Here is a 24344-nt window from a genome sequence, read left to right on the forward strand (position 1 = left end):
TGAAAACATCAAATATTCTACCTAGTATTTGGCTTTATTTGTATGTTTATTTCATTCCTTGAAAGAGTAATTCTGATGATTCAGTCAAAGACATCCTCCCTTCCCGACCAAGCTACTGTCTGTAACATTGCCATTGTACCAATAATTGGTGAAAAGACTGCCTGTTGCCTGTCATGAACTGGCTGTCGGGTGGTGACATATAGGTCTTGAAATGGTAAAAAAAGTAAAAAAAGAGGTAAAAGAAACTGTTATTTTGTTTATTGCTTTTTCATTTTTTTTAAATTTTTGTTATTCACAGTATAGGTGTGAAGTATATAGTCATGCCATAAAAATCAGCTCACAGTTCTATGTCTAAAGTCAAATTGTATTTATTGACAGAATTGTGTTTGTTTATGTTGTTAAGTTACTTAGTAATTAAGTGGATTTTGACTCGCAAAGAAACACATAGGTACACATCCAACTGGATATTCACCGTTAAATCACCAAGAGTACATAGATTTTTCAGAGATGATCCATGCGTAGAAGGGTTGTTGCACCTCATGCATTTCCTTGTATTCAGGCTCTTCACTGTGTTTTCGGAGAGAAACAAAGATGCACACACCCCGTCAGAAAGTGGAAGATGCCAATGTTGTCTGCCGCAAGCTAGCCTCCATGCATCCTCTTGTTATGTGCAGGTGAGAATTGTCAATGTCTCTTCCACTATCATGACCTTTTTTCATGAAGGATATACCAACAGTTATAAATTCCAGTAATTGACACTGCTTGCTACTGTAAAACTGGATATTTTCGCGCAAGTAATTTTTCATGCTCGGCCAGGTAAGATGAATTTTTTGTGTTTTTAATCCCGCGGAATCAGGACATTAACTACTGGAACATATGGCATGCAAAAATATTGTATGCTTATATTTTTGCGCTAGCTTCTGGTTGCGCGAAATGCGGGAAGATTTCCACACCTCAAAAATATCCACTTTTACAGTATTAGATTGATTGTAGCCAGTCGCGTGTTAGCATTTTGTTTTATTTATTTGTTTGTTTGTTTGTTTGTCTGTTTGTTTTTATTGGGAAGGGAGGGGGTAGCAGAAATTTGTGTGATTTACCGGAGTTGTAACTACAATTGTATATTCATATAAACAAAAACCTTGCCAATCAAAAGAATTAGATTAGTTTGGGTGATTTCAAGGGTGATGTTCCAATTTTATAACAGAGCAGAAGACAGTCCTTTGTAGTATTGAAAGTTAGTGAAGAATTTTCCTTAGTCCCAGACTGATTGTTTTATGTGGATAAATGTTTTTCATTCTAGAGAATGTGTCTGAGGTATTGCTATTAAAGCATGATGTACAGATGGTAGTACAAATGTTTATCTATGATTGTCTCGTGGTAAATTCTCACTGTCACAGGCAACTACACCTCCTGGGTGTCCTGATGCGAGGCCGCACACAGGTCAACTTTAGAGAGTTTCGAAGCGTTGGCCACCTTGGATTCTTCTACCACACAGTTTGCCTCTTGGAGGTTCTTCAGCCAGCAGTCTTCAAGGAGGATGCAAAGACTGTCAATGGAATCATGGAGGAATTCTTTGGTGTCTTCCAGGTACCATGCAGTTTTCTTGATATTATTATCCTTTTTTCTGTAGTGCTGAGTGACAGGTATGCCTGATCTGATATGAGAAATATTCACCATTCTAGGTTTAAAAAACAAAACAAATCAAAACAAAAGACACCAGAAAGCTGCTTGGAGGGACCTTCATTTCTTGCTGTTGATAACTTTCCTCTGTTGATAATTTTCCTAATGAGATTTGAAATTGTTGGCATGAGGTAAAAAGTTCGTGATATACAGTTAAAAATAAAAATAGATGTAGAAAATCCTTCTCATTGCACACCTAGTATTGTGGTCTGTCATCTTGCCCCTGATCAGCTGCAATGTGGATTGACATTACCATGCTCCATCACATGTGTGAGTAATAATGGCTGTTATTATTACTCCAAGAAATTAGCAGCTTCATGCTGTAGTTACAGCATTTGCTAAGTACTTGATTACTGAAAAGAGCTGATAAAACTGGGGTGTTTTTATGTGTGCATTTGTTGTTGTTTTTTCAAGTTCATGTATTATGTAGTGCTTTGTACATCCATTGAAAAGGGATAAATTGCAAAATTTGACTTTTATGTGTTCATTTATCTTTGTTTTGTGTTCTACCTCACTCAGCGGTATGGTAGTGCCAATAGGCATGTAGAGATGCTAGTGCTGCAGTTCATCAGTGTGCTCCATCAGTACCACAGCCACAGTCCCTCCAAGGCAAGACCTGTCCTCCAGAAGCACAGTGCAGTGCTCCAGTATGTATCAATCATCAGATAGTGTTTCCTCCTTTTTGACACCTCCTTGGTAAACATAACATTCAATAGGGAATCACAGAAGTGTGCCTTGTATGTGTGTCGATTATCAGAGTAAAGGTTCAGCGCATTTGATGAAGGACCATAGTGAAAGCCCAGCTCGAAGAGAACAAGGTAGTGTTGGATATACTGCTAACAGTGATATATGTAATCATGGGATATGTTGTGAGTATCAGAAGCAATTGGTGTCATCCCAAGACATTCTCCATGTGTTATATCAAGAGGAAGACAAGCATGCACAAAGCAGTGGAATTTTCTGAGTGATCGAGAGGCTTTTATAGATGAGATGCAATGATGATCCCTCACTCTGACACCCCTTCTGAAGGCCAACAACCATGCTGTTAGAGAGTGATCTGAGCTGTAACTTGTCTCTGAGTTTTCACAGTAGTGACAGCTTTCAAATAATCAGTTTGAGGAGCCTACTGGTCACATAAGCAGTACAGGGTACTCAATTCAATTACTCAAGAAACTTGGCAACAGGTTATCACAACATTGATTACTCCAGCAATTGAATTGTTCTTAAATATACCAAGTGTGTGGGAAAATTGTGGTGTAGTAAAAATCTTACAAAAAGCATGTGGGGTATATAAAGCACACTGTGTCTATCTCTTGTGTGTGTTCTAGCACCATGGCTCAAAACCATCCAACCCAAACACAACTCAAGTCCTTACTGGCCAGTATAACCCTGACCAGTGCACCAAAGGACCAGTCAGAAGGCAGCGTGGCACCGGTAGATGACCCATCCCCCTCTGAGCAGCTTCCCTTTGTGGAGGGAATCCCTGGGGTGGGGACCCGAGAGGAGACATACTCCCCCACCCCAGGGAGTAAAGGAGATGGGGATGAGAGTGTATGGACCACAGAGTACATCAAGAAGCTCTCTAGTAGATTACTCAGCCGTACCAACATGGATGGTGAGTTCAGTGCTCGTAGTGTCGAGTTCTATGTTCAAACAAAGAGAGAGAAAGGTTTCAATCAACTACTGTAAAAGTGAACATTTTCACGGTAAAGAAAGTTTTGTGCATTCCACATGACCTGAAACTAGTGCAAAAAATAAAACACAAGAATTGTTTTACATGTTATATATAACACTACTTCATGTTTTGATTCTGCAGAATTTAAAAAACAAGCAAAACAGGACACAGTGCGAAAAACTGCTCGTGCAAAAATGTGCACTTTAACAGGATGCATCCATCAGGGAATAATTTTCCAACCCAGATTTGATTAGCAACTTCGGCTGATAAATGGTATCCTGTACGTCTACATCCTGTACATATGGAAGAAAACTGCTATCTAAAAGTTAGTTTGTGTTGCAGTGGTATGAAAAATGCAAAACTAATTGCAATGCAATACCAGGAAAATTATTCCCTGCACATTATTTTCTTGAAATTCTGTACATTTTATGTAAGATGTTACATTGTAAATATCACCACTGTTGCAACACCGGTATTGATTTTGTAAAATGCTATCAGTTGAGAGCGCATGTAATATCAACAGAGGATACAGGGTTGACTGCCATCCTGTGTAACACATGGAAGGCAGTCACCCTGTTCCTGCATGTGCTAATAGACATCAGAGGGAAGTTACATTGAATGCATTCCCAGTCATACTCTTTTATACTTTGTGGAAGGAAAGTCTGTGGTTGGCACTCATGGCTTTGTAACCATTCATAAAGATGCCATATCACATTTTGATTATGTGTTATCACTGTTCCTGACATAGTCTTGGAAAGCTGACATTGAAATACCATAATCACTTCCAGGAATGCATAGGTTAACATTAATTTGTGTCGTTTTGTTTGTCAAAATCGCTCGTTTTTAACCAAAAGAACACATTCACAACATTTATCGAATGTTCTTTCAAGTTGTATTTACCTTACAACCGAACCTGTGATAAACAACTACACAGTATCAGATATGTGAATTTCAATGAATACACATTCTTGCATTTCATAGGATATGTTTGTTCGTTTCCAGGAATGGAAACCTGACAATGTCCTTGTATTATCAAAGACTCACTAACGTCACAATGTTTTACTCTCACTCCCATTTCAATTCTCAAGATGTTCATGATGCCCTGAGTGAGTTGGAGACTGCCACACACCGCAAACATGAGCTGCTTCATAACTTTGCTGTAAGTGCAATCCACATATGTGGACTTGTTGCAAGGTGAATACTGTACCAAGTTAGAGCTGAAGAAAATTCCCCACTGTACTGATACCTTACTGCAGTATTTACAAAATTTCAATTGTCCATAAGTCAGCCATTGGTGGTTTTTGTGTTTGTTAGCTTCTCCTTTTTTTTTGGGGGGGGGGGGGTTGGGGGGAAAGGGGTTGCCCCAAATTATTTCTCTTTTGCAGGGATGACTGTAACAGTGATGATATAGTGGTCACTTTATGTGGGTGTGGAATGTCATGTTACATGATTATTTAACTGCACTGGCTTTGGCATTATGTCTCTGTTATTGTACCAGCATTCCAATATTGTTTGATGTTACTTTTTCATATATACCTATTTTAAAAGTGGCAGTAACTGATAATGAGGGAACATTGATTAGTTTGAAACCTAGACAATGATACGAAATCAAAGCAAATTGTGATGATAGTATCATGAATGATTAGCATGCTATGATGAAACTCACTCTGACACCCCTTCTGAAGGCCAACCACAATGCTGATGGAGTGAATTCTGAGCTCATGAAACTTTTCTCCAAAATTGGCATCTTGCATGGTGTGGTAGACCCTGTCCTCATCTTTTGTAGTGAACACCAGCAAGAGAGTCAGGAGGAGATGCTTAAAAAATTCCTATCCAACATTTGCCCCTGGTATTTGGTGTTTGATATCAGTTGTCAGGTCTAGCGTTACGTATAGATGAGACAAGGCACATAACAAGGGAGATGGCCTGAGATGATGTCACAGCTAGGATGCAAAATATTGTATGTGGCTCTGATATGTGATTTGGGTTAGTGTGGCATCACTTTGCCTCTAGTGACAATAGTTAGGTCCACATGACGTTTGTAGTCTTTGAAGTTTTAAACTCATTGTGTAGTTTTAAACTAGATTAGCATGCAGTCTGAAACTACGACGCCCATCCACATGACACCATATCTCCTAGATTTAACTCTTCAGGAGAGCCCCACTTGAGAATTAAACCACAGAACTGGAAGAAATACATACACAGAGGGCTGGCAATAAACCTGATGATGTGCGACGATACAGTTGTGTACAATACGCACTGGAGGTTGACCTGAAAGCTAAGAGGGAATAGGATTCATGGAGAGCTCATGCTAACTTTCGAGTTCAATGATTATAGTGTTCTCACAGCACTAAACTACAAGTTGGAACTCCCACCACTCGTGGATACAACGTAAACCCTAAGAAATCTTGTGGTTCTAATCATTGACTAATCTATAGGATTGCTAAATTTCGAGTGCGTCTACATAGGGCTAAAATATGATCTAGTCATCGATGTTTAAAACTTTGAGCTAATCTTTAAGGTTAGTAATGTTGTGTGAACCAAATCATGGACACCTCCATTTTCCACTCTACCTTACAGACAGAGTTTGCCAGCCTGCTGATGTCACCAAACTTTGATTGTCGCAGCCTTGCCTTCAGCCTCTCCATTCGCTATCTGAGGTTTGATCCAAGGTGAGTGGTCTTTATTTCTGTTGTATTGCCCCTGTGGATCCTTTTCTTAACCTGTTCCTTACGGGAACCTGGTTTACCAGGTTCCCGTGGGAGCAACTGATATACGGGAACGTGGTTTACCAGGTTCCCAAAATGAAGACAAGGGTGCCTGCTTCAGTGGCCTAAATTCATGTTTCTTTGTGTTAAAATGCTCAGAAAAGTGGGTTTGATAAAAAGATCAGAGTTTATTAGGTGATACGCTATCAGCGTATCACCTATTGTGATTGTCAAAATTTCTCTTTTTTTTTATTCTTCTTTCTTTCTGCCACATTTTGTGTCGTCAATATCTCAACAATGACATTACGGAATAACATAACATTTTCAGTCAACATGTCTCATAACAATATCTAGCCACAATAAGGTTTTCATGACAGTAACATATCTATGACGTCATCTAGGCGCCATTTGTGATTTTCGGACCTTGTCACATGATCGATCATAACTTCATAACTAGATATCATTTCTGTATCATTTTCGGTGGACATAAAGTTCAGGTCAGGCTCTATCTTACGTTTTAACGCTAGTTACCAAGGTCATCATTACGCGCGCGTTTGCGCGCGTCAAAATTTTAAAAGGCTCAAAACGACTTCCCAATGGGAAATCTCGAAGTTTCAGACAATTCTAAGCGTTTCAAACATTTTCTCGCGTGCGCGTCCGTCCGCGCAATTTCGCGCGCAGAGGGCGTAACCAACATGAAAATGCAATTTTTTTGACTGATTTGGATTTCTGATACTTTGAGTAACAATATCCATTGATTTCCGATCGATTTTGACCTATAACAAAGGAATGCACTGGCGTCAAAGTTGAAATTCCGCGCGCGCGTCTTTCTGCAAATATAGTGAAAAAACATGTTTTTGTTTATGTCGCCATAGCTCTTTAAATCGTCCATTGACCCTATATTTCTATTGCATATTACAAAAGCATATGAATTGGAAATAACGTTTCAAGTACCAATATTGCCAGGAAAACTCATGACGTCATCATATCATCATCTGAAATCAAAAAAGTGGAATTAATTTTTTTGAGGTACTCTTTCTGACATTCATTTACTCGTATCTCTATTGTTTAAGCTTAATATCACCCCAAATTCAGATATGTTTTACTTTGAACATTTGCCTTTCAAGTCCATGTCATGGTTTTGAAATTTGATGACGTCATCATACTTTAAATTGTGATTAAAGGTAAAGACGCAAAATCGGACAAGTTTACGTGTTATGTCTATGGGAGGTGATTTTTTTAAAAACCATACATTGACTTGACAACGTTTAAGCACCTCTATCTCAGCTGATTTTGCTTCATTTCCTCTGAAAATTAAGTATGTTGTAGCTGTGACAATAAGCTGCAGTAATCATGCATTTTATTCTTTGAAATCTCCTCATCAGGTTGACAATTTTGCAATTTAAAACTGAAAATGAGAATGGAATGCGGACGAAACGATTCCTGATTCATCTTTCACGTACATAAGTTTACGTTCCTCTAATTTTCTCGTCGAGACGTATGGCCGAGTGGTTAGAGGTGTCGTCACAGAAACGTGAGGTTGCACACGTACGGGTTCGAACCTCACAAGAGCACGAAAGAAAATAATAATTTTTTTTTACTTTTTTTCTTCAATGGAGTACTACACCTTCGTCCATGTAGAAGTCACGTTCGCATGTAAACACACCTATACGCACACACTCACACAGTATCCCTTTGTTTATCGTTGGAGACTGCATTGCTTCGACTGCTGCAAAATATTGCAGGCTGGGCTTTTCAAGCTGATCATGGTATATTGTAATAAAATGAAATTTGTTCATATCAATTCAGTAACACAATGTAGTCGTGGTTACTTTGTGCTGATTTTATACATGTAAGAAGCTATACATTGTAAAAAAAGGTATTTGAATTGTTCCTTTAAGTCAGTCTTCTGTATTGATGATTATTTGTCAATTAGTGGTTTTTGTGGAGTTTCAGATAATGATAAAAAGTATGTATGATAAGTGCAGCGATACTTTCTACAGTTAGTTCAAAGTTGTGTTACAGAGGTTTGATACACGTACATTTAGCATTGTGTTTGTGTGTCCACGTGTGTATACAGGTTGGCCATATGGCACATTCTAGACAATAAATCTTAATTAATTAGCAAACGCGATCAGCTATGGAACTGAATATGGTACTAATGTATGATGTTCATGATTCTCATTAAACTGTGACGAGTTTAAAGAGATAGCTTAACTGTGTGTAAAAATAAAGCAATAATAAGGAAATTTTAAGGGAATTTGATAACCATGCCTATAATAATTTCATACAGGTACTAATAGCTGCCTCATATTCGTATGATTGATCGTCATGTCAATATAGTCCAGTCAAAATACGACAAAAAGTGGGTTAACCCACAACTAATTGCAACAGAAACGATTCCACTTGCATTTGACCCGGAAGAGCTATTAAAATAACGTATTAAAAGTTCCCTAAAATTCGACTGGTGGATCAGTGTCTAATTTGCATAAATTCAAAATGGCCGCCATACAACCTGTTTATGCCCGATATCTCGGGATACGTAACCAATAGAAAGTAAATTCCGGTTTCTAAACCTATGTTTTTTAGGTCAAGGAATACAATTATGTTATCTGTAGCAACTTTCAAGCATCCCTTTATATAGTTTTTGCATATATTCGCATATAATTATATGCAAAATGGCCGCCATATTGCCTGTGCAAGCCCGTATCTTCGTATACCATTAATGAAGTACACTCAGGAATAAGTCGCTATATATCTGGACCTAAAACCCACAAAAAAATATATTCTAGTGTCTAAACCTATGTTTTTTTTTAGGTCAGGGAATACAATTATGATATTAGCAGTAACTTTCAAGCTTCCCTTTATACATTTTTTTGCATATATTGGCATTTGATAAATGCAAAATTGCCGCCATAATTCCTCTACAGGCTTATATCTCTATCTGTAAAAGGTACCCAGTGGTGGTGTCTATGGTCTTAATTTTGCTGCTGAAAGTCACTGTTGTAGAAAACGTTCCAATCAGGAATAATTACCTATATTTCACTAAAAATTTGCATATATTTATACATAAATCTATTCAAATTAAGAGTAGCTTATATCCATAAGCTACTCTACAAAAGTTTCATGAGTTTGGACATTTGTTTAGAGAATGTTCTTGTCATATCAGGGTACCATGTCACTCACTCACTTTCTGAATAAAAGACCCAGGGGTCCAGCCCTCACTGAGTATCTCAAGTTCACCTTCCATCCATTCTTACAGACTTTTACTTGGGAGAGAGGAAATTGGAAGACTTTGGGAACCTCTAGGGCCATATCTACAAGCCTTTAGGGACCTCCATGGTCCAGGGAGGCATGATGTTCATATATTCATGACACTAGCAATAAATGCACCTACAGTACTAAGTTTGTTGAAAATTTGACCATATATGTTTTCAAAAAGAGGATCAAAAATCAAAAGTGGCCCCCAATAATTTGGTCCCAGCCCCAAGGCGTGCGCACCTATAAGTAATATTTAAAGTGCCTTTGGGCATCCTGTGGCCTGGGGTGGAGGGGGGGGGGGGGGGGGGGGGTTGGAGTATATATATATATATATATATATATAATAGATGACGAAGTATGGTGGTAATGCATTTCAGTTCAACAGTGCTATTTATTCAGACCAAATTTTCGACGGATACATTCGTCTTCCTCAGGATCGACAATGACAATTGTGAAGAAAGACGAATTTTTTCGTCGAAAATTTGGTCTGAATAAATAGCACTGTTGGACTGAAATGCATTACCACCCTAATTCGTCATCTTTTCTGTACTGGTACTAACACATGGATTACAAGTATCATATATATATATATATATATATATATATATATATATATATATATATATATATACATATATACAATGTGTAATATTTCGAAAACAAGTTAAACTGCGAAAGTAAACTTAAATCTATATGCAATCTCCAAGATATTCAACTTTGTACATTATACCTAGCTCTGTTACACTTGGTTCTACTTTTGTGTGTGTGTGTGTGCGTGTGTGTGTGTGAGGGTGTATGTGTGTGAGGGGAGTTTTTTTTATAATAGATTCCTTAATTTCGGGGTTCTGGGACCTTTTGGACATGGTGTCTATTTGAACACCTTGAAAGTCTATCATCCTTGGGATGCTACTTGCCTAGTTTGTTGAAAATCTGTCATTACATGGGTTTTTTAAAGAGAACCTGGAAATGGTTTTTGAAAATGTATGCATGACCGACGACCGGACAGTAGAATATAAATGATGGCTATTTGCAATATTAGCTTGAACCTTTTTTGCTGTCTTGAACCTTTGGCTAAGATGAGTTTAAAATCTAATGGATCAAAGTCACTTGATTTCAAGAAAACTTTCTTTCGTTTCCTGTACATTATTTTCATTTTCTAGCTTGTGATAATACAGATACTAAGGTATGTAATGTGATCTCTCAAAATAGAGATCAATGACAAAAGTGAAAAACGAGTATAGCTTACACTCACAGTGTTTTATGTGTTTACCACAAATTCTGGACTAGGATGGTGTGAAATTGCAGTTGATTAATTTAAAGCAAACATGATCTCGGCTCCATTTCATACTGAAGCGTGGTAAGTCTCACGTTTGTTGCACACTGTGTCGATGTCTTTCGAGAATGCTTCTTATTCCTAGTCACCAATTAGAACAGCATAATCTCACTCCTCACATATTTTAGAAATACAACATTACAAGTGTCTGATATATGGCCTGCATCTGACACTGGTATGGGTTGTGTGCAGTCAAATCTGCTTGCCCTGCAACTATACACTGCCAGTTGCTAACATCCTGTCTTGCAGTTGCATCAGACTTTCTTCAGGAGTTCCTTAATAGCTGCAGCTTTGTCTGTAGTGATCAGAACATATTTGATTTTTTGATTAAACATCTTCCTCAAATCGTCCCAATTCCAATGATTGCATGTCATTTCCCTTCCACTGTTTAACTTGAAGAAACGCTGCTACCGAGGTGGAGGGAAGGGACCTTTTGGAAGGGTTAGGAACAGAAAATGATGTTATGTATTTTCTTTTTTATCTGACTTAAGACTGCTTTTTCGCCAGCAAAATTGAATTCAGCCTTCATGCTGCTCGCATTTCTAAAAAACAACATCTGTGTGTTGGTGAAAATGTTATTAGTGCGAAGCCTCAATGCAATAGGAAACATTTCTTTTAATAAAGCTGCAGATACAACACGAAAAATGGTAAAAGTAAGACTTATAAGAATTTATATGTGTTGTATGAGCTTGAAGCCAATGAGAAGGATGCTGTTTGTATTGATCGACTGATGAATCCAGAGTACTAGTAATAGAACTGTTAAAGGGACATTCCAGACGATTTTCATAATTTCACATCATGTAGTACATAAATCGACAACTCCATGTATAGATTTGTGGAATTTATTGTGGTTCTTGATCAGAGAAACAATACTTTGAAAGACCTTAAATAAATTACACTGAACAAGGATGATGACATTGGAGGTTCACATATTTCAGAAATGTAGCAGTGTAATTCCATTACAATACCACTTGCTTGCGAGTTCACCTGTGTATAATCTATGCATGCCTTCTTCTTTTGTTCTGCTTCCTTGAGTCCCAATTAAAGCATTCTTATGGTGACTCTGCCATGTCATCATCCTTGTTCATTTCAATTTGTTCTAAATTTTGAAAATATTCTTATTCTTCAACCCAGTTATCATAAATTCTGAAACTCTGTCCTCTGTATAACTAATAGTTATTCAAATGTAAAAATCTGAAAGTCATCCGGAGGTCTCCTTTAAGGCATTTCCTTTTTTTTTCTTTTTCTTTGTATCTGGCTGTAAATCACAATGTTTTACATTTTCAGTGAGTCACTGGGTGAAACCGTGCAAGAATATGACAAAATCCACTTCCATACAAATTATCACGGTCATATGTTGCTCATTGATAAACATGCCTTTACCAAAAGTTTTGCAACAAAGGACACAAGTATCAACTAAACATGGATGTAAATCATCGCAGGTAAGAAAAAAGATGTTTGAAAAAAACCCTGCTGAATGATTTAAGACCAATTTTTGTGTACCGTAAGCACACTTTGAAAGCTATATGAGATATGTCCAAACTCATGAAACTTTTGTAGAGTAGCTTATGGATAATCATGAACTTGATAATATGCCCCCCCCCCCCCCTTTGGCAAAAAAAAAAGAGAGAAGAAATAAAGAATTGCAACATAGACACAAGTAATAAGCAGTAAACATGAGGGCAAACTACAAAACATAATACATTAAATATCATGCAATCATGAAATATTTTAACGATTCCTACTACATAATTTCAGACTTTAATATTTGTGTGCCTATTGAGCACACTTTGGAAGATAAGTTGAATTTACAGTTAAATAAAGGTATGTTCTATTCGATGCTACTTACAGTTGTTTTCTGTTTTGAGGCTGTATCTCAAGAAAATGTGAGTACAATGTAATACAATACTTTTGATAAATGCAAGAATATACACACTAGGAGTAGGATAATCATCAAGGTTTTAAATGGTATTATAACAATTTTCCCTTGATATCTTGGATGAGACATTACAGTACAATTAACGTTCTGCAGCTTGTATTCGTATATCTGAAATCATATTCACAGTAGTAATTTGAATAGATTTATGTATAAATATATGCAAATTTTTAGTGAAATATAGGTAACTATTCCTGAGTGGAACGTATTCTACATCAGTGATTCTCAACAGTAAAATTAAGACCACAGACACCATCACTAGGTACCTTTTACAGATAGAAATATAAGCCTGTAGTGGCACTACGGCGGTCATTTTGCATTTAATTGAATGCAAATATATGCAAAAACTGTATAAAGGGAAGTTTGAAAGTTACTGCTTATATCATAATTGCATTCCCTGACCTAAAAAACAGCTATAGGTTTTGACACCAGAATCTATTTTCTGCGGGTTTTATGTCCAGATATATAGCGACTTATTCCTGAGTGTACTACATTAATGATATACGAAGATACGGGCTTGCGCAGGCAATATGGCGGCCATTTTGCATGTAATTATATGCAAATATATGCAAAACTATATAAAAGGATGTTTGAAAGTTGCTATACATAACATAATTGTATTCCTTGACCTAAAAAACATAGGATTAGACACCGGAATTTACTTTCTGTGGGTTATATATCCCCAGATATAGGCATAAATAGGTTGTATGGCGGCCATTTTGAATTTATGCAAATTAGACACTGATCCACCACTCGAATTTTAGGGAACTTTTAATATGTTATTTTGATAGTTCTTCCGGGTCAAATGCAAGTGGAATCGTTTCTGTTGCAATTAGTTGTGGGTCATTTCATATTTTGACTGGACTAATAGCAAACTGACAACGTACAATTAATATATTTTATAGAATGGGTAGCGAGAATCCTGCGATCTGATTGGTCGAGAGCTATGTGTTCATTTTTACTGGCCGCACGCTGAGTCACAGTGGTAAACATGTTATCGCGCACTTAGCAAGAGTACGCGTACTTGTAACAAAGGTTCGCGCACTAAAGCAAGCGTTCGCGCACTCGGCTTGGCCATGCATCCAGTAAAAACTTATGCATGGCTGGCCATGCATCCAGTAAAAACGGTAAGTACGGGTATGCATGCCCTTTACGGAAAGCCAAAATGAAATGCATCCAGTAATTTTGTCATCGGGTAACACGATAGAAAACTGGGTTTTTGACAAGAAAATTACCCATTCTATAAATCAAATGACGCACATGTCTTTTCGTGCGTCAGTCGGAATATAGTGTGCATGCGGTAACTATGGAATTTAGCCTAAACCCACTCGGCTTCGCCTCGTGGGTTAAGCATTCCATAGTTACCTTATGCACACAATTCCGACTGACGCACTCAGACCTGTGCGTCATTTGTATAATACATTAAACAACTGTCTTTCAAATCCATATCGATGTTTTCTAGTTTGATGACGTCATCATACTTTAAATTGTGATAAAAGTAAAGACACAAAATCGGACAAGTTTACGTGTTATGTCTATGGGAGGTGATTTTTTTTAAAACCATGCATTGACTTGACAACGTTTAAGCACCTCTATCTCAGCTGATTTTGCTTCATTTCCTCTGGAACTTTAGTATGTTGTAGCTGAGACAATAAGCTGCAGTAATCATGCATTTTATTCTTTGAAATCTCCTCATCAGATTGACAATTTTGCAGTTTAAAACTGAAAATGAAAATGGAATGTGGACAAAACGATTCCTCATGTATCTTTCACATACATAAGTTTACGTTCCCCATATTTTCTCGTCGAGACGTATGGCCGAGTGGCTAAAGGCGACGTCTCAGAGACGTAAGGTTGCGGGTTGGAACCCCACAAGATCATGAAACAAAATACTTAGCTATTTTACTTTTTTTTCTTCAATTTTGTATTACATATTCGTCCATGTAGAAATCACGTACGTATATAAACGCACCTATACACACACACAGACACACACACACACGCCATATCCCTCTTTTTTGTGTGTTGGAGACCACATTGCTTCGACTGCAGCACAATTTTGCAGGTTGACTTTGTCAAACCGATCATAGTATGTAATGACGACGACTGAGGTGTTGTACTTTGAACAATTGTCTTTCAAGACGATGTCATTGTTTTGTAATTTGATGACGTCATTACACTGAAAATTGTGATTAAAGGCAAGGTATCAAAACCAGCCGATTATAGGTTTTATGTCTGCGGGACGTATTTTTCCCAAGTTGCCAGAAATGGCATAGCGACCTCAGTCGTTACAAGGCCGCTTTTCCGTCTAGCAATGCAATAGATGTTCACACGGCCACGTTGGTTGAGTGGGCATTGACTTTCCCCCTGTTATATCTATACATTGTTTGTTTTTTTTGTCTTACCATTTCCATGGATGACCCGTGGCCGAGTGGTTACAGAAACGGTTTCGCATGTACGCTCAATATAACTTCAAGGTGCCTATATCACATTCTTTTCTTTGTCGATCACAGATGACTGTCATCTGATGACCACAAGCGTATCACCTAACTCGTCCTCAATGTGACGAGTTTTCATGTCTCGTTCTATCAGGATTTGTTCTCCTGCTGTTTAAGAAAAAAAGGGGTTTTACAGTATTATGTACCTTTTCCTGATTTAGTTTTTTTGCTTGTTCTGCTGTAAACTCGTATGAACATGTACATAATGATCAAGGCTGAGATCAGTTAGAAATGCGGGTTCGCTGACCCCAGTCACCTCATTCAGGTACCTGGTTTTGTGTAGAACAAAAGATTCTGAGAGCTCATCAGCGCACGCTCTATTCATACCTCGCACCCGATCGATATTTCCATTGTTCACGGGCACATGTAGTTGACATGTAGTAGAAAGGGGGACACAATGAACCCCTTGACTGCCTTCACACAGCTGGATTACCAACCTGTGTGCCTCTCTGTCGACGGGCGAAAAGAATCTCGTTTGGGGGCATTAAAGGCACTCAGAGAATTGCGGAAGGAACGGGTTAATAGACTTCCTTGGCCTTTTAGTAGAATTCTTGATGTCAATTTGTTTAGGTTGTTTATGTTTGTATGTAAATCAGATTTAGACTACTTTCATTTTGGGCATTCATCCCCATGCTATGATCCTTGGGTCATAGCATAGAGTTGAGATCCCATGGGTTGTGTAATGGTATCAACATTGCCAACAACAACAACAACAACAACAACAACAACAACAACACCAACAACAACACCAACACCAACACCAACACCAACACCAACACCAACACCAACACCAACACCAACACCAACACCAACACCAACACCAACACCAACACCAACACCAACACCAACACCAACACCAACACCAACACCAACACCAACACCAACAACAACAGCAACAACCGCCCATATTTGTATAGTATGAAGATGTTATGTATAGGCAGTAAATCATTAACTGCTGGAGTAATGGTCTTCAGTGAGTACTGATTCTCTACAAATAATGATTGAGCAAAAAATAACCTTTGTGGTTCGTTGTAATGAGCTTAATGTTGTTTTTCTTAGGTTTGTATCAGGTGTTTTTTTTTATGTATGTGTTTCTTCTTTTTTTTTTCAATGTCTACCTAATTTGTCCACAATGTGAGGATATTATTAGTGATGAAGTGCATGACATCAATATTCTAATGTTTTGTGTCTACCTCCAGCTCTGGAGCCAAGTTACTACCATCCTATCTGGATGCCCTGTCCTCCACTGATGGGTCTGTGGTCAATAGTGCCCTGAAATACCTCCCAGAGTTCACTGTACTGTGCCAAGGTAAATTCCCTTCATTTACATCATTTGCTAATGGTCATAAAAATGTGACAAAAGACATTATCCTCTAGTGCTTCCATTGTGAATACTTAATCTAGTGGAGACTAATACCTCAGCCTCAGGAAAAAAAAATCACTGATAGCTAATCTATTGGAACAATTGACTGATAGAACTTCAACTAAAATAAACCTCATGATGCAGTACAGCTGAACCTCTCTTATCCGGCCTCCCTTTATCCGGATCTCTCTATTATACGGACGCAATCTCGCCGTGATTTTTTTTTTTTTTTAATAATTACGGGAGAAAAGGGGGATTCCCAACTCCTTGAGAACTCCTACACAAACACACATGAATTACATATTACTTCCAACATGATTAATATACATTACATCAAATTTCCTTCCAAATTGCTTACCTTCAGACATTTTAACATCCCCAAACATCCCCAAATGTAACAATGAAAAGGCTGCAGTATACACATTACTACATGTGGTACTACAATGGGCTACATCAGTACATGTGTATGTATATGTACATGTATAAAGCATTTAGTCTCCCGTATCCGGCCAAATCCCTTATCCGGATGAGCCCCGGTCCCGACTTGTCCGGATACGAGAGGTTCAACTGTATTAAGAAGAAGTAATTACCACACATATACACACATATGTATGCAAACAATGATGCTTAGTATTAGTTGATTGCATTTTTCTATCCATTTTCTTTCTATTTCCATGAGGGTTATCAGAGTCATGCTTCTGACAGTAGTGGTGATCAAAGTAAACTGTTAGGGGTGATGACCAAGCCGGTGATGTGTTTGATAAATCTTTGATTGAGGAGTTATCCATGCATGCTCTTAATCTCTTTGTAAGTATGTAAATATTTTATGAGCTTCCCCTTGTGCCCAGTAATGGAAAGGAAATCACTGAACACCCTGCCACGAAGGCTTTAGTGTGTGTAACTGAATGGTATACCATTCACATGAAACTGAATCTCTAACTTCAAGACATGATATTAAAGGTGAGTTGTACATGCTGTTGTCTGTTTTGCCTGTAGAGCAAGCAGCCGGCATCCTTCAGCAGGCATTCACTGTGGGCATACACAGCAAGATAGACACAGTGCCACGCATCTCAGAGACCCTACAGCTCCTCTCCATGGACTCTACCCCATCCAGTCCAGGGCCAGCTTGATGTCCAGCTTTCTCTCCTAACCCCCAGGACTACTAAATACCACGGACTACTGTCACATCATGGTGTCTTGAGAGAGAATGTAGAAAATGATCTGTTCTGGCTTCATGTTAAAAACCCGGAAGCATGGGGATACGAAGCAGTGGAAAGTCTGGCCCGTCTCCGGTATATTTGGTAATCTTCATAATGAATTATATACAGTTTAATCACTGATCTCTGTGAAAGTACACACACAGCCAAACAATCTTGACTGGATTCGAATGATACCAATGAGTGCACGCTTTGATGCACATATTTGCTGATGGGCAATTCTTTTCTAGCTTGCCTACGCTAGTCATGGCTTTCGAATGTACTACTGTGGGTGGTCCGTGAAGATCGATTCGATTGGGCCAACCCTTTCTCCCTATGCTACCGGGTTGTTATGATCTTAATGCAAAGGACTATCTTCAAAAAGGATACTGGAATATGTAAAGAATTCTCAAGTATACAGCAGACCACCCATGAATCAGTCTCCCCAAACCTCACCAACAATGTTTTCATATGTCAAACTGATATTGTGAGTACAATATCTTCAGAGATGTTGCAAGGCACTTTAACAGTTCACAATACACTGTAAGGATAAATCTTGTGTTCACTATGTGAATGTGCAAATGTTCCTGTGAGCTTCAATTATCTGCAAGTATGATGACCAGTACACAGATAACACTATAGAGTCTTTTACTGCTGTAGGGTATGCATAGGTTTCCTATCTTTACAAGGACATATCACATAAGGAGTGATGATGTGGTACTTATCGTTGAGATAAGTTGCAAATGTCAATTTGTATCACATCACTACATTGTAAGAATGACTGTCCCATTCATTGTAAGCTGTCCCAATGATGACACACTGAATGTATAGGCCGTGTCACACCAGCCTTGCGTGCGACTTGCAAAGAACAATTTTGACTACCCGGAGGTCCCCGTGGATGATCCACACATGACAGTACCTAGCATGTATCTCAAAAGTAGTCGCCCGGAGGTGCGCACGCATATATTTTTACCCGCAACCGTGTTTAGGCCCTGTCACAACTTTCCGGGCAAGCTACTCGGGCTTGTTACGTGTAGGGATTTTCTAGCATAGGCCTACCGGACATTCCTGAGGGCGGAAAAGGATTTGTGCGAGTCAGCGCATGTGTCTTACTTGCTGGACGCGTTATACTTGCGAATATACTGTGTGACCTTTGTACCAGTCGCGTGGGGGCTGACAACTCAGTGAAAGAATTCCTCTAATGGAATGGCTGACATCTCACAGAATTTCATTATCTTGGCTGCATACGGGACTGCGAAGTACCTGCGTGGGAATTGCCTGGGAAGTACTGCCGCTAAGGGTCTCCTACTGACGTTCTGCGTGGACCTCTACGGGCATTCCCGCGACTCACCCGGAAAAAGTTTTGGTCATGCTCAAAACTTGGCTGCGGTTAAATCGGACATGCGTGAGCACCTCCGGGCAACTACGCGCTAGATACTGCCAGGTGCGGACCAACTGCGGAGAGCTCCTTGGAGTAAATTTGTTTCCCCGCAAGTCAAGCCGCAGAAGTTCCCCCATACGGTATGACAAGGCATGAATGAAAATTGCAAACATTCTTGTTCGCCCGCTGAAAATCTTCTACGTGCTGGAAACTACCTCCTCGCCACAAGCCCGCGTAGCTTGCCCGGAATGGTGTGACACGGCCTTTACAAACTGAGTAGTGCCCTCTACATTGTAGTACCAATCGGTGTGTAAGATACTATTGCGGGTCCACATTGGATGTGAGGAGTATTGGTAGATGCCAGTGTGGCCTGATGACAAGGGAGGCCATCATGTAGGCCTGGCACATTGAAAGTTATCCCTCTTAGAACCACTACCGCATAGTGTTGTTGCCATGGTAATAAGCATGTTGTGGATGGTAATGACAGAGTTAACCCTAACTAGGCCGGGGCCTCCGAGGCCCCCCCCCCTTGACGTTTCGCGCGATGTATCGCTATCGCGAGAAGCTATCGCTGCGACGTTTCATGACTTTTTTCTTTTGAGTCTCCCGCATCTTTTGACACCAAATTTGCGGTGCCCGGGCACGCAGTTCCAAAGTTGCGCGTAAATATGCACGTGCATGTCAGACCAAAAATTGCTAAAAAACGTGAATTTGTGTACAATTTCAATGCAAACTGTGTTTACAGGCAAATTTCATAAAGGCATGATTATTTTGGGGTTTTATTGATTAAAATCAATTAATAACATATTTTCTTGTTCGGAACAATGTCACGGACAAATTTCATCGAAAAAACAGTGAAAAACATCAAGTGGAAAAAACAACGAAATACATAAGAAATTCAAAAAACAATAAAATACTTCGGAATTTTTTTCTGATTACACAATTTTTTTCTCTTACATTTGCTAAGGACACTAAAAAGAATATTTACACAAAAAATGTGCCTGTTTTGAGCTTTATTTAGTGATTAATACCAAATTGTCTGATTTCATGCATCATTATGCATAAGCTAGCATAATTTAGTGTAAATGATAATTTTTGAAAAAAATTTACCATTTGGTACTATAGATTACATCATAGGCAGTGTGTATGCCAATTTTCATCGCGATCGCGCGGTCGATGGCCGAGATCTGGAAGGGGGGCCTGGGAGGCCCCCCGGCTCTATCATCTACCTAAATAGCCCGGCCTAGTTAGGGTTAAAGGACCTATGCAACATCACTTATGTAGCCAAAAGACTATAAAAATATATGCCGTGTATTTTTAATAGATTACCGGGATATGTCCACAAAGACCATCCAAACCAAGGTTCTGTTGATTGCATCATCTTTCAGTCATTGCTACGCTACGTACTAATATGATGAACAAAAGACAATGGAATGCACGTACCCCTAGACTGAGCATCACTTGCACATTTCCACTCAATGCTAGCTATGCACAGTCTAGAGGAAGGTTCATTCCATAAATCTATTTTTGGTCATATTAGTAATTGACAGATGATGTCATCTACGTAATCATGGTTTGGATGTTTTGTTTTGGTTTTTTCGTGGGCATATCCAAGTAATCTGTTATAAAACATATGGCATATATTTAGATATTCCTTTGGACGAACACATAACTGATGATCAAGGTATTATGAATCAAGTCAAGTTGCATACATTGCACAGGTCCTTTATGCTGGCATTTTAATGATGCCAGGGCCCTGCTGCATAAAAGGATGCAATCGGACATAAGTCAGAAAATAAAACACAAATCAGGTGTCAGCCATTTAGAATTGAGCATTTACAGATGTATGTTTGATCTCAACTTTTATGCAACAGGCCCAGACTTGTGATACAGCAACAGTCTTGCTGCAGTCATAAGCTCCTCTTACCATAACTCGTATGACATAAGAAATCACTTCCTGTCAAACTTTGCCATAAAATCTGAATTGTCCAGTCTGAACTTTGTTTTTTACTTCAAAAATGAAGTTCAAATGCCCTTGTCATTACAAATTCTGTGGAGCTAAAATTTGTCATGAACAACATTCAATTTAGTGCGCAAAGCTTAAAAGTCAGTATGAATCTCTGTTGAATATACATTCCCCCACCCCCATTAGACATTAAGATTCTCTACCAATGAGTAAAATGAGTTGACTGGAAAAAAATCATCTGCTTGATGCAATATTGATAATGGTGATAATGATTATTGTAATTACTGGATTTCTAGTAGCTGTGGTTACTTGATTGAGGAAAAGAACGAAAAAAGGAATTGAAGCCATTCATGTAAAAAAAAAAAAAAAAAAAAAATTAGAGCATACACTGTGGCATTGCTCAACTATTTGTTTCAAGAGTGTAAAGTGTATATATTGTACATGTATGTATTTTATTTTGGCGCATGGAGCTTGTAATAAAGAGCTGATACTTCATCTTTTGGTTTCAGAGTCTTTTGTTATTATGTGCTGAATCATAGGATGTTTGTGTGTCAGACAAGATACAATAAAGTTTTGTGTGTGCTAGGGAAATACACCTACAATGGAACAATTTATTTAAAATAAATCATGTAATATTTGATTTTTTGTTTTTGTTTTCAAAGTCACCTTTGCTTCCGTCAGTATTAGCAATGATAATCCGCAGAAATAAATCCAAGTCACCTTCCTGTGTTCTGTTTCAGTTTTCATTGACCCAGATACATCCTGTGAAATAAGGGTACTGCCAAGCCAAGGAAGACTTTGGTTGATATGTGTTTGATTTAGAAACACATGTCAATGAAATATCTATAGCATGGCTGTAATTTCTGCGAAGGGAATATCAAAAACTAATGGCTTTTACAGAATTTATTGAGTACAGCTTTGCAGTGTATGTGAGATTTCTGTATGACTTCATGCTTGTGGTTTTAATGATAACACATACAATCCAAAGGTTATTGCTTTTGAATCATTGGGTCCACTCTGTCAATAATTGTGAAGCATTTGCTGCAGATACAATAGGTGTAGACAAGCCGTGTTTTCACACATGCATGCACAGTGGTTGGGACTTGGTGCATGCAGGGGTCAGCGATATATCACTCTATGTTAATATTGATTGTATGGATAATGTATTCTTGCACAGCATCTAACCAACAAATGACTGCACAAATGTTTTACATGTTCCAACATTTATAGATGAAAAAAAAATTGTGATATGCCCGAGTGTTGTATCTGTCAAAGCGAAAACAAAGTCCTTACCTGGTGGTACCCTTAAAGTAGTGCTGTGAAATTCTCTGCTGTAAATGGTGACCTAAAATTTGGATAATCTTCTGAAACAGCAAAACAACTTGTGCTTTACGTATGGGTAGTGCTAGTTATGTGAGTGAAACTGTCTTACAGCATAATAGTGATAAAATGAGAGAATGTGCACGCATCTGATTAAGGACAGTGTACTATCCTCAAGACAGTTTATATCACTATATGTGTAAATGGAGAGTTACTCAACATTTTGTTATCAACAAGCCATATGTTTGTTTAAATTGCAAACCACCAGGTATGTTAAACCACAATACTTTTATTTCCTTTATTTTGGGCGTATCATCGAGCTGTTGCATGCACTGATGAAATCAGAGGTTTTTGGGCTCGAGAAATCAAATGTTGCAATAATTTAGAGAAAATGCATGAATTCAACTTTGAAATGATGAAAATTCAACCAAGCTATGCAGGCCAATATATAGTATTAGTTGTGGATGTTTGTACTCAATGCAGCAAGCACTGCCAAGACTAGTGTTAGTCCTCCAACATGGCTGGTTAAAGAATTTCTCACAGTAAATACAATTACCGTCTCATTGTTTGGTAAAAGCTACCGAGCAAAATGTCCTTCCAGAGTAATGTAAAAATTTGCATATTTATGCTGCCACCGTGAAGGGTGTGGGAGTCATTCATGTCGTTTGGCTGTCAGTACGTCTGGTCCCACTAAGATCATATTGGAAGAAAAAAAAATTCAGTGGATTGTATTGGCACATGCTCCTGGTCTAGGTATGCTGATGGGATGTACATTGTAGATGGGATAAGTAGATTCTGGACAAAATCCTGGAGGTCAAAGGTGAAGGTGACTGAACTTTGCCTTGAAATGGCATTTCTGAGCTGTAACTTCATCTACCAATATCCATCAGTAATACAAGATGTATAATGTGATAAAAGAAGAGTAGAATAAACAGACAATATTTAGTGAAATGATAATGGCGAAATGTAAGTTATCATTTTGTTTAAAGAAAGCAAAAGCCTAACCATAATTTTAACATTAAAACTATCCGTTGTGTAGGTTGCCATATTAATTTCCAGTGAGTCTTGAAGACCTATTTTTTCAAGGTACAAATGTAGTTATGAATTTCTTGGGAGGATCAATGCTTCGTTGCAAGTTGTAGTTTCAATCCAGCTTCACTGTACGGGGCTTACAAAAAGCAACAATCTGTTAAAGAATCACTTGCAGATTCCAAAGAGCTGATTCCTTCAAGGGGATTACCTTCTTTGGTTCGTACGTCATCGTTTTCTTATTCTGGTCACGAGCTATTGAATAGTGACGCAATCACATTCGAACGCTTTTGATCCAAGCTGGCATTCCTCAATAGCCTGTAAGTGAAATGACGGAACAAGCGCCTTTCACTAACAACAGGAAGTATGTCAAGCGTCGCGAAGAGCGAAGCGACTATTTTTGTTTACAAAACGGAGAGGCTTCACAGTTGTATTGTACATCATAAACATGTAAAGTTTCTTGATATTTTTGTCTCCGGCTTGGCCAAAAAACAAAAAAATAAATAAACAAATAAAGAAAGAAAGAAAGAAAGAAAGGAAAAATACAAGTTGGGCAACAAAAGCTTGGACTGAAAAAAAAAATCTGAAATATGGCCATCCACTTCTGCACGTGGAAAAACAATCACATGCCATCTCACTAAAAGCTGCGAATGTTTGCGAGCGTAGCGAATTCTAGGGAATTTCAGGGTTGCAATAGTTGCAATCAAATTCGTAAACAATTGCAGTCAAACTTGCCAACAGTTTTCATTGTCGTAAACATTTCTTCTTGTCGCAAAGAGACAAGAAAAACTGTTTACAACAATGAAAACTGTTTGCGAATTAGATTGCAATTATTTACGAATTTGATTGCAACTGTTAACGAACCCGGGGGGGGGGGGGGGGCATTTCATGAAGCATTTGTCCGACAAAGTTGTCGGACAAATTTGCTCTCAGCCAATCATATGCAAGGATTTCAGTAGCTTGTAACAGTTTGTCAGAAAAATATCCGACCAAACTGC

The 24344-nt window shown here is 38.4% G+C and overlaps 1 protein-coding gene across 1 annotated transcript in view; it reads left to right on the forward strand.

The window, feature by feature from the left end:
- The window catches only part of LOC139742607 (integrator complex subunit 1-like), a 52862-nt gene extending 32811 nt beyond the window's left edge, over positions 1-20051 (forward strand). Inside the window, 9 exon segments of the mRNA XM_071653133.1 lie at positions 560-602; positions 604-674; positions 1398-1587; positions 2200-2327; positions 3009-3295; positions 4444-4514; positions 5936-6027; positions 16291-16400; positions 17451-20051. Of these exon segments, the coding sequence (XP_071509234.1) occupies positions 560-602; positions 604-674; positions 1398-1587; positions 2200-2327; positions 3009-3295; positions 4444-4514; positions 5936-6027; positions 16291-16400; positions 17451-17584 (1126 nt within the window). The 3' untranslated portion in view covers positions 17585-20051.
- The last annotated feature ends 4293 nt before the right edge of the window (positions 20052-24344 follow it).

The sequence above is a fragment of the Diadema antillarum genome, unplaced genomic scaffold (assembly GCF_040938485.1).
Source record: "Diadema antillarum isolate AM-2024a unplaced genomic scaffold, OU_Dant_1.0 seq00001009_RagTag, whole genome shotgun sequence".
Taxonomy (NCBI): domain Eukaryota; kingdom Metazoa; phylum Echinodermata; class Echinoidea; order Diadematoida; family Diadematidae; genus Diadema; species Diadema antillarum.